At 56.6% G+C, this 10444-nt stretch overlaps 3 protein-coding genes across 3 annotated transcripts, besides 11 other annotated features; 2 read left to right on the top strand and 1 right to left on the bottom strand.

Annotated features, from left to right (window-relative positions):
* Positions 1-231: 231 nt before the first annotated feature.
* Positions 232-268: a tandem repeat.
* Positions 269-363: a tandem repeat.
* Positions 364-463: a tandem repeat.
* Positions 464-678: 215 nt separating this feature from the next.
* Positions 679-712: a tandem repeat.
* Positions 713-859: 147 nt separating this feature from the next.
* Positions 860-969: a mobile genetic element.
* Positions 868-1005: a tandem repeat.
* Positions 879-1005: a mobile genetic element.
* A 2404-nt stretch (positions 1006-3409) lies between these two features.
* EKO05_0000792 (Mitogen-activated protein kinase) lies at positions 3410-4877 on the top strand (the record flags this gene model as incomplete). The annotated part of the gene is made up of 9 exons (XM_038936608.1): positions 3410-3465; positions 3517-3564; positions 3617-3746; positions 3800-3843; positions 3892-3991; positions 4042-4398; positions 4450-4528; positions 4578-4761; positions 4811-4877. 9 exons carry the CDS (start codon positions 3410-3412, stop codon positions 4875-4877), a joined length of 1065 nt encoding a protein of 354 aa, XP_038803336.1.
* A 685-nt stretch (positions 4878-5562) lies between these two features.
* EKO05_0000791 (uncharacterized protein) lies at positions 5563-8040 on the top strand (the record flags this gene model as incomplete). The annotated part of the gene is made up of 7 exons (XM_038936808.1): positions 5563-5738; positions 5849-6091; positions 6164-6335; positions 6413-6584; positions 6632-7259; positions 7378-7610; positions 7667-8040. 7 exons carry the CDS (start codon positions 5563-5565, stop codon positions 8038-8040), a joined length of 1998 nt encoding a protein of 665 aa, XP_038803335.1.
* A 162-nt stretch (positions 8041-8202) lies between these two features.
* Positions 8203-8241: a tandem repeat.
* Positions 8242-8412: 171 nt separating this feature from the next.
* Positions 8413-8456: a tandem repeat.
* Positions 8457-8627: 171 nt separating this feature from the next.
* Positions 8628-8653: a tandem repeat.
* Positions 8654-8827: 174 nt separating this feature from the next.
* Positions 8828-8867: a tandem repeat.
* A 355-nt stretch (positions 8868-9222) lies between these two features.
* On the bottom strand, positions 9223-9633 carry EKO05_0000790 (uncharacterized protein; the record flags this gene model as incomplete). The annotated part of the gene is made up of 1 exon (XM_038944798.1): positions 9223-9633. The coding sequence occupies one exon, from the start codon at positions 9631-9633 to the stop codon at positions 9223-9225; it is 411 nt and encodes a 136-aa protein (XP_038803334.1).
* Between the last annotated feature and the right edge of the window lie 811 nt (positions 9634-10444).

Below are 10444 nucleotides of genomic sequence, written 5' to 3'. Positions count from 1 at the left end.
TGTGTGCGGTGGTCGCAGCGACTTGCCGGCGCAGGAAGTTGGGGGAGGACGGTAGGGTACAGTGGAGCAGCACTAGGCCCAGCGCGTCGTCGCAAGGGAGGCGGCTGCAGGCGCTGCTCGGGCGGCGAGACAGCGTCTCAGGGCTGAAATGGGCGTGGCAGGTGGCAGAGCGGCGATGGACGGCCGGGGGTCTTGGATGCTTCCGTCGGGGCGGTGCGGGCAACAGCTGCTGCGTGTGCAGAGACGTGGGCGTAGGCGTGGGCGTGAGTGTGGGTGTGGATGTGGATGTGGATGTGGATGTGGATGTGGATGTGGATGTGGATGTGGATGTGGATGTGGATATGGGTGTGGATGTGGATGTGGCCGTGGGCGTGGGCGTGGGCGTGGGCGTGGACGAGGGCGTGAATGCGAACGTGGACGTGGCCGTGGACGGGCGGGCGGGCGGTGCAGTGTCGTTGGGTGGTTGCTATCGTAGGGTGCAGCGGTGCAGCGGTGCAGGTCGCGCTGGGAAGGAAGGCGGCCTAGTGCGGGAAGGCGCGCCTTGCTCGTCAACCGGAATCAGGAAGATCAAGCGCGCAGGGCCGCGGGTCTGGACGTGGTCGCGCCGAAGGACAGAAGCGACGGCGGTGTAGAGAGCTGGGCGCTGGAGACTGCGGAGATGGGCTCCACTGCGCGGGTCGAGCAGGCGAGCAGGCGAGCAGGCGAGCAGGCGTGCGGTGCGGTGCGGTGCGCGGTGCCGTCGTCGAGGGGATGAGCAGAACGATGCAGCGCGGCTACAAGCTCCGTCAAGCTAAGCCCCAGGTCAATGGCTACTATTAGATTGCCAGCCAGTCTGGCAGCCGTGCATCGACAGGCAATCGGCGGGAGAGCGGCACGAGCCAGCAAGAACGGCAGCAGCAGCAGCAGCAGCAGCAGCAGCAGTGGCAGCAATAGCAGTAATAGCAGTAATAGCAGCAGCAGCAGCAGCAGTAGCAGTAGTAAGCAGGAGCAGCAGTAGCAACAACACAAATCGAGGCAAAGCGTCTTTCTTGGGTGGACAGACAGGGCCAACGGAGAGCTGATGATGCGCCCCCCAAGCGTCGCTGTGCAGTCAATCAACGCCCGCCCGCCCCAGTGGCTTGCTTGCTTACTCTCGGGCTCGACGCGCGATTGGCAGACTGCGCTGAGCGCAAAAGACGACTCCGGCTTGTCTGCCCGCTGCAGAGCCACGCTCTCACGTTTCGTGCTCGTTGCTTGCAGAGACCAGAGGCCATGCCATGCACCCTGGTCCTCTGCGATAGGCGCGACGACTGTCAACATCCCACATGGCCCTCGACCGTCACCGTCACCGTCACCGCAGACCCTGCTGCACGCTGTCTGGCTGTCACGCCGGTTGTGTTGCAGAAACAGCCGGCTACGAGCTGACAGTGCGCGGTCAAACAGGACGAGGTATTCCATGCCAGTCTGCACATCACCTGCAGCCTAAAAAGGTGCGATCCATGTGACTTTGGCCGTCTTTGCAACGACCCGCCGCTGAAGCTTGTCTGCCAGGGACGGAGCCACGTGAGCCTCTGGCACGTCCCTGGCCCTGACCCCGGCTAGTGCCCGCCAGCATCTCAGATCGTCTTCTCGACGCTGCCAGCTGCCAGGGCGAGACGCTGCAAAGCTTCGACGCCCTCGCCCTCGTCTGTAGCGCTGCAGCGCTGCAGAGCAGCCACTCGTCCACTCGTCCACCTCCGTGCATGGCCTGCCGAGCTTAGCCCACGGTCTGGGCTGCATCTCCGCTTAGTCTATATGTCTAATTAAAGGGCCGCTACACCTTCGCCCAACGGGCCTCTCAAACACCATGCCTCCAATCGTGTTCCAAGCCTGCCTTTGCGCGAGAACACCGTCTTCCCACCTATCGGAGTGTGCGGCGCTCGACATCTGCGCGCCATTCAAACGTACCTACACTCCATGTCTCCGTGCTACCCACGCTGACGCGATACACCGCATGCACAGAGCACCCGTAAAACCTTCCAAGCCTGCAGATCTGTCATCCGTCTTGACCACCTCGTGCCTCCCCAGGCGACGCAGCCCCGCCACGCTGCACGCTTGTCCGTTGCAACCTTGCGCGACACAAGCCTCGCGACCGCAATGCCCCTGCAACACGTGACATGATGGACGGAGCTGGGTCTACAGGGAAACGCTGCACCCAGCCGCCTGGTTTGGGTGGTTGCGTGACGCTTGACGGTTCCCCTGACTTGCTGGTAGAGACCCGTGGTGGATGCGTGATTCTTGATGCTTCCCCTGACTTGCTGGTAGAGCCCCGTGGTGGATGCGCATGCTGCCTACCTCTGTGAACTCGGCTACGTGCAAGGCGAGTGGTTTGCAAACATGAGCAGTCGGAGAATAAGCTCTCGACACTCGTTGAGAGCCCATCGTAGCGTAGAGCTTGGCAGGTCCGGCTGCCCATTTCCAATCCTCTGTTCGTTTCGAGAAACAGTGCACCTTGGACTCGGTGTGGTAGCTCCTTTCTCTGTGATCTGCACATTACAGCCTACCTTGGACGAGCAAGACGCGTCAACAACAAGAAGTGGTTGTCCACATAAGGACCGTTGATGAGCATGAAAACCTCCCTCTGATTACGTAGCGAACCGAAGGCACAGGCGAGAGCCAGAACCAGCCCACCAGGAAGGTGGGGCGTGGGAGAACAAAGAGGAGCCTCGTGGCTTGTCAGTGGTGGAAGGAGAGATACATGATCAACAATACCAGTTGTGAGTTGGCAATGCAGTCCAAGAGGCATCAGCTGTGCGATTGCGCTGTCGCAGATTTGGGGGAGGGGAGGGGGATTCGGCTTTCATGGAATTTTCTCAAATTGCATGATGACGTCGCCGCCGATACCTGTCGGTGCACTGCTGCCAGGGCACAAGAGGCGATCAGAGGCCATGCACACCGCAGCCGCAGCCGCTCGATCCTCTGTCCTCCGCAAGTGTTTACTTCAAGTACGTCTTCGCCCCTGACCCGGCAGTGATCAGCATCCCCTAGGTACTTTCACTCGTCGAGCCTCGATCCCGGCCTGCACCGTCTCTGACAGTCTGTATCGCCCCCCTCCCCCCCCCCATCCCGGCCGCGCTATTCCTCCCTACCGAGCGTGTTTCTTGCTACGTCCAGCTTTGCGCCGCCGTGGGCAGTGCGAAAAACACATCTTCCATCTCTGCACCTGTCCTCTTCGCATTGCGCAGACGCTCGTAGTTGTGTAGAAGCGCAGTCGTAGTTCCGCGGAACCCTTGCCGATCCAGTAGACGAACGCAGCCCTGTCTTGGGTCTCGTCCGCGCTGCAAACCTGCTAAACGCTACACGCCAACCACACCACACAACCACCCGTCACCTCTCTACGAAATCACTCCTACGCGCGCCTGCCGCAGAACACACACGTCCGCAATTCACCATGGCTGAATTCGTGCGCGCCCAGATCTTCGGCACGACGTTCGAGATCACAAGCAGGTGCGGCGACTACCCCACATTACGTCTTTGCGCACAACTGACCGCGTGAAGATACACTGATCTGCAGCCTGTCGGCATGGGAGCCTTTGGTCTCGTCTGGTACGTCTGACGGTTGCCGGAAACTTCGATAATGGACTCATGGGACATGCAGCTCGGCCAAGGATCAGCTCACCAGCCAGGCCGTGGCGATCAAGAAGATCATGAAGCCCTTCAGCACTCCGGTCCTGTCGAAGCGCACTTACCGCGAGCTCAAGCTGCTCAAGCACCTGAGGCACGAGAATGTATACAAACCCCACAACAAGCGCACAGCAGCCGGATTCTGACGGCAGACCAGATTATCAGCTTGAGTGACATCTTCATCTCCCCGCTGGAGGACATGTACGTTCCACACCCAGCCCCTACGCCGGCACTCACTGACCCGTGCAGTTACTTTGTGACCGAGTTGCTCGGAACCGATCTTCACCGTTTGCTTACCTCCAGGCCACTGGAGAAGCAGTTCATCCAATACTTTCTCTACCAGATCTTGGTATGTGGCGGAACACATGGCACTGGAGAGGCGCAACTGATTTCACACAGCGTGGCCTGAAATATGTTCACTCCGCCGGTGTCGTCCACCGTGACTTGAAGCCCAGCAACATCCTCGTAAACGAGAACTGCGATTTGAAGATCTGCGACTTCGGCTTGGCCCGTATACAAGATCCTCAGATGACCGGATACGTCTCTACCCGCTACTACCGTGCACCGGAGATCATGCTTACATGGCAAAAATACGACGTCGAGGTCGATATCTGGAGTGCAGGCTGCATCTTCGCTGAAATGCTCGAGGGCAAGCCCCTGTTCCCCGGAAAGGACCACGTGAACCAGTTCTCCATCATCACAGAGCTTCTCGGAACGCCTCCGGATGATGTTATCCAAACCATCTGCAGTGAGAACGTATGACGAACCGCACGCACCCCCACAAAAACACATGCTAATGGTCATCAGACACTGCGATTCGTTCAGTCCCTGCCCAAGCGCGAACGCCAGCCCTTGGCCAACAAGTTCAGAAATGCCGAAGCAGAGGGTACGTCTCTCTCCACAACTTGCGACGAGTGTTTGCTAACAGGATGCAGCCATCGACCTGCTCGAGAACATGCTCGTGTTTGACCCAAGAAAACGTGTACGAGCGGAAGAGGCCCTCGCTCACCCATACCTTGCCCCCTACCACGACCCTACCGACGAGCCCAAGGCGGAGGAGAAGTTTGATTGGTCATTCAACGATGCTGACCTCCCGGTGGACACCTGGAAGATCATGATGTGAGTCTTGGTTGTGGCACCCTTGTTACCCAATCACTAACAGGAACAGGTACTCGGAGATTCTCGATTACCACAATGTTGATGCCACTGCACAGGAGGAGCAGAATGTCAGCTAAGATACCCAAGAGACATGATCACAGAACCAACGCCGTGCTTGTGCGGGCATGCCCCACTGCTTCACTCGGATCTGGTGTCGCGCCCTGCCTAGCACCGGCAGGCCTATAGTCTTTTCTCTATAATATTCTTCGTTTCATGGGCCACTGCAATTACAAGCGCGGTTGAAGAGGAAGTGACGTGTTGTTTCTTGGATGTTTGTTTGGTACTCTAGGCATGTTGATGAAAAGGGAGCTGATTGGTCATGGTGAAGTGGCGGGTAGCAGTAGACAGGCATTGTCTCTGGCTCCATGCTCATCCTCCTCTTATGTTCGATCCTAAAGAATAGAAGCACAATTTACGACTCAAAGCCCTTGTTCACACCCGGCGTGGCTGCACCACGACAAAAGTCCAAAGATCTGACCAGCTCGAGTCTGACCACGCCCCCAGTCCCAGCCTCCCATCACACCTCCGAAAGCGACTGCTTGCACGGATAAAATCCCTCGTGTTGCGGATGCGAACCACCGATGTGCGCTGAATGACATGATCTACGGCCCGTCACACCTCAAGCAGTTAGCTCCACAAGGCTGATGATCCATCGTCACCGCCAACACCACCGCCTCCCGCATCTTTCAAGGACGCGAGCCTGGCACATGGCTTTCCTGTTACGGTCCTATCGAACGTCGTAATACCTCAAGCGACAGCGATATGGCGACAACAGCTCCCTCGGTTGCGCTTACCCCGCTTGTCTGCATTATCGACTTCCATCACGCGAGGGGTCCAGAGGTTGAGGCTTGGATCGGCCTCGAGGATGGCGAGGATCCAGCTGTGGAGCATGACTGGCCACTGCTGCCTTTCATGGCTTTGAGTGACGGTGCGCATGCGTGAGTACCTATAGCACACCCTCCCGCATGAAATCTGCAATCCAAACCCTCTCGACTTCATCTTCACATGCTCCCCTTGGTCACCCAGACAGCGAGCTAACAGCAACAAGCTCTACAGAAGATTATTCCTATTTTACCCTCCGCCGTTCGGCGACGCCCTCCTATCCCGCGACGAGTCTGTTCGGTATATCATGCACGCGACAGCTACCAGCGAGCGAACTGATCGATCGACCCGCCGACGTCACAAGAAGCACAGTACAAAAGGCTGTGGTGGTGGTAACAGACAGCCCACAGCACTTTGGGGCGATCAAGGCTCAGCTTGGTGTTGTCACAGCAGCATGGTTTGCGCAGAGGTACATGATTGCAAGATCCAGAGAGCTTGTGCAAAAGGCACGCTTGACATCCACCGGCTGACGTCTACTTAGAGACTTCACAGACATCGATATACTACAAAGGTTCCACGAAAGTCTGCCACGACTGCTGGAAAACCAGGAGGGCCAGGCCGAACACTACTTCGGCATATCACTCCGCGAGTTCATACACGAGTTCAAATGGCAAACTCTTGTTCTGTTCAAGTGCGCTTTGCTTCAACCCAAGGTTCGTATAAGCCAATGTGTCATAGAAGAAGCGATTCTGGGGAGGACTCCAGCGAACACAGGGCTGACGGCCAACAGGTTCTCTTCTTTGGTTCTCATTGTGAACGACTGTGTATGATGCAATTTGCCCTGATTTCTTTGATACCCGGCCTCATGCGCCACCTCCAGGACTCCGCAGACCCCAAATTTAACTCGAGTGAAGGGAAGATTGTTATGCCCACAAGTCTCAAAACGTCTGAGCGTTCATCCTGTAAGCCTTTTCACACCTCCTATCACGCAGAGACTGACTGCAGACAGTACTTGCATATATGGGCCTTCCTCTTCAATTGTTCGGAACAGGCTCACTCTTCGGCCCCTACACACCGCTGCAACAGCTTGACATGCTCGCCGATGCAAACACAAAGTCGTACATTGTTGGCTCGACAAACTCGTTGTTGCTGCAACAGAAAGATCGCTACAGCGATATACTAATCAATCTCGACGACCATACTGTGAATATCACCTCGACCTCACTACGCCAAGCCTCCATTCTCTCAACACCGGACAGGAGATGGATAGACTTCTTGACTCAAACGGTCAACGACTCCTGGGATGAGTCAGATCCTGCTCGACCCAAGGATCATGGGTACACCGGCAGTGAAGAGTTCATCCGGATGCAGTTTGAAGAGTACCTACTCGCCATGCTCAGCTCGGTCAAATACAAGCTCTACGTGGAAAAGCATCCTAGCCATGAACCTCTCATGCCTGAGGTGCATGGTGATCCAGCTAGTGAATTCTCAAACGATTGGGTTCACGCATGGATGCAAACCGAGAACTTTCGGATATGGAGCAAATTCACAGATTCACATCTTTTCGACATCGTCGACCCCAAGCATCCTTGTTCAGGAGGCCTATCCATCGAGGACGTTCAAAGAAGACTAGCAGCGTACGTCACAACTTTCCCTTCTCCTCTCTCGCAACTAAGCGTCCCAGTCTCTTCAACGACACCACGCTTCAGGTCGTCACTATGGGTATCTGCGTGCTGATTCTAGCGTGGCGCATAGGCAAGTAGCAGAGCTACATCTCGACGAACGACTGGAGAAGTCGAGAGAAGTCATCGGGAAGAATGTTGCCGCAGGGCAAGCGAAGGTCTCGACAGCATACAACAAGCTGTGGGCTGACATGGAGGCCATGCGCAAAGCTCAGAAGGAGCGGCAAGAAGAACAAAGGGCTGCGGCTGAGCAGTTGCGGCTTGAACAAGAGAAGGAAGGCAAGCTTCCCCCAGAGGCAGGGAAATGTAAGCTGCTACACAGAGTTTATATACCCAACTTTGCATCTCTAACGTACCGTCAGGGAAATCCCAAGCACCAGACCTCACCAACGCCCGTGCTAGTGCTGGAGCCTACTTCTCTTCCTGGGGCTCATGGGCAAGCGAAAAGCGTAAAGGTTGGGGCAACAGAAGCACGTCCGCAACGCAAACACCCGTCGCTTCGCCGCCCCCCAGCGCTAGCCCGCTGCCTGGCGATCTAAAGAGAGCTGAGGAATTCAAAAGGGATAAGGGCGCAAGTCTGGACGGCTCCACCCTACACAGCTCAGGTGCGAGCTCAGGCCACAAGAGAATAGCAAGCTATGATGAGACCACGGATGGCGAGAAAAGAAACAGCAGTGGAGTATTCTTTGACGCCGAGATAGCGGAGAAGGAGAGGAATGCCTGGCGGACAGATTAAGTCCTGCGCATTGCCGACAGCGATCTATATGCATATATGGCACAACATGGACAGAGGAACAAGGGCACATACATTTCCTCACGTTACATGGCGCTCGAACTTGCTTTCATGGCTCATACATCTGGCCATCGATGAAATAGATCACGATACCAAATCCTCCATCACCACCACCACCACCACCACCACCACCACCACCACCACATCCTCGTGAACATTCGCCTTGTATACCACGACCAACAGCCCCAGCGACAGCAAAGCCAGCCATTCCCAATCCACCATAGTCAACCATCCGATGCCGCGATCTGATGCCGACTACACAAATCACCGAGATACAATACACATACAAGTTCTTGCTACTCCGTCCACCCATGGCACAACACCAACCAACACCACACCACACCACACCCCACCCCACCCTCGCTCGCTCTCTTCCTCTCTTCCTCTCTCTCCACCGCTCCGCCCCGCTCCGCTCAGCACGGTCCAACTCCACACGACCCCAAACCAGCCTTTCGGGCGCTTCTCGGGCATCTCCCGGGCGCGCGATTCGCCGCTCCACCGATACGACTGCGGATGCGGATACGACTGCAGAAGCGGAAGCGGAAGCGGAAGCGGATCCGCGGTGTGGGTGGGCGCGAGATGGGTTGTGAGATGCGGCGGGTGAGCGGGGGACGCTGTGTTCGGCAATGAAGGGGTGTGGGGGTGTGAGGATATCGTGGCATCACGCTATGGCGGTGTTGTGGGGCTGTGGGGTTGATTGTGGTGTGCTGTGGGTTGCAGCAGGGATGCATGTGTGTGTGTGTGTGTGTGTGTGTGTGTGTGTGTGTGTGGAGCGAGCAGGGCAGCAAGACGAGTGCGGTTTGGGAAGATGATGGCGCATTGTAGTCAGAGGGCTTGTATGTATGTTATGTTATGTGTTCTACTGCGAGCCCAGAAAGTCAACCGCCAACGCCGCCCCCATCGACCGTGATAGAGAGGGTTTTGTGCCACGTGTGGCTTTGAGAAAAAGGAAAGGTATCGTCAAGTCGTAACGCCCGTGTCCACTTGTCTGTTCCGCCAGAGGCTCCTCCGTGCGCTTGGCGGCAGTCAGTCAAATGGATGCTTGCTCCCTCCTCGTTCCTGCGGTTCGGTAGGCGTGTACCTCGTGCTGCGCACTTTGAGGCTCATATTGTGTGTGCGCGCCGTCTAGTGCCTGTTGGTCAAGAACCAGCTCTTCACGCCCCTCTCGCCCACCTCCCGGTAGCTGCTCGGAGGGAGCGGCGTATGCTTGGTGTTAAGCGCCAGAGGAGTGAAAAGCGCCTCGCTAACGCTTGGTGAGCGGGCATCCTTTGCGGGTAGAGAAGGTGGCGAGCCACCAACAGATTCTGTCGCGGTACTGCTGCCGACCGAGGAGACAGAGTGGTGTCGAGGCATGCTGTCGCTTCGGTTGGAAAGAAACCCGTGAGCAGGCTGCTCGGGCAGTTGAGCGACGGCAGTGCTGGAAAGGTCACCGTTGCCGAGGGTGCTGGAAGAGACATCGCTAGAACGCTTGATGGGCGTGTTGAGGGAGAGAAAGTTCTGGGGGAACGGGATGTGGTATGAGCCAGAAGTAGACATTGCGCCAGGTTGGTGGTGGTGATTGTTATGTGGTGGAGTATTGGAAGTTGAGGTGAGGCAAGTTGGTTTGCTTGAGTGGAAAAGCAAGGCGACCGGCGCTTTATGTATGGTGGGGGTTGTGGATTGTGAGTGCTAAGAGTTCCGCTGATCCCGTGGGTGTGCAGGGGGAAATGTGGGCTAGTGCGTGTAGTGCTGGGCTGTTGTGACTGGATGATCTTGCTGTAGTGATCTTGCAGGAGCAAATCTCCGGAGTCTTTATACTGCCTTGTGCACCTGGTTTGGATTGTGTAGCGAGACGGCAGTGGAGCAGCTAAGCCTGCATGAAAGGTCCAAGTCTCCTCAAACAATGTACAGGCTGGGGTTGCAGCGCGGAACGTCGCAGTTGCTTCCGCACTTGGGTTCTTGGCTGTGGTGCTCTCGAGTACTGTCGGTCCTAGTGGTCCGGGCCGCTGGAGGTCGTCCGGTGTAGATGGAGGGTTATGTGCAGAAGGTGGAGCGCGACAAGGCTTGGCAGAAATGTACTTGGTCGAATGCGCAAGCAGCTAGACGGGCTTGTGTATCGACTAGTGTATGAACAGGTACTTTGGAGCTCTTAGCTGTGGGTTCTTGTACAGTCTGAGGCACTGCTTGATTCGGTCCTTCTTGGCAGAGGTGTACGAGAGGCACGAATTGCGATGTTCGTGTTTTAGAGTGGCAGAGGCCCAAAGGTGGCGGCTGGTTCCAGAAGGGTTTGGGATGGCTGCTTGTGCTTCCAATGTTTGGAATCTCTTTGTGGAAGATCAGCCGCTTGGCGGGGGGTTTGACGCGGCAG

The sequence above is a fragment of the Ascochyta rabiei genome, chromosome 1 (assembly GCF_004011695.2).
Source record: "Ascochyta rabiei chromosome 1, complete sequence".
NCBI lineage: Eukaryota > Fungi > Ascomycota > Dothideomycetes > Pleosporales > Didymellaceae > Ascochyta > Ascochyta rabiei.
This window is presented reverse-complemented; position numbering and strand designations above follow the sequence as displayed.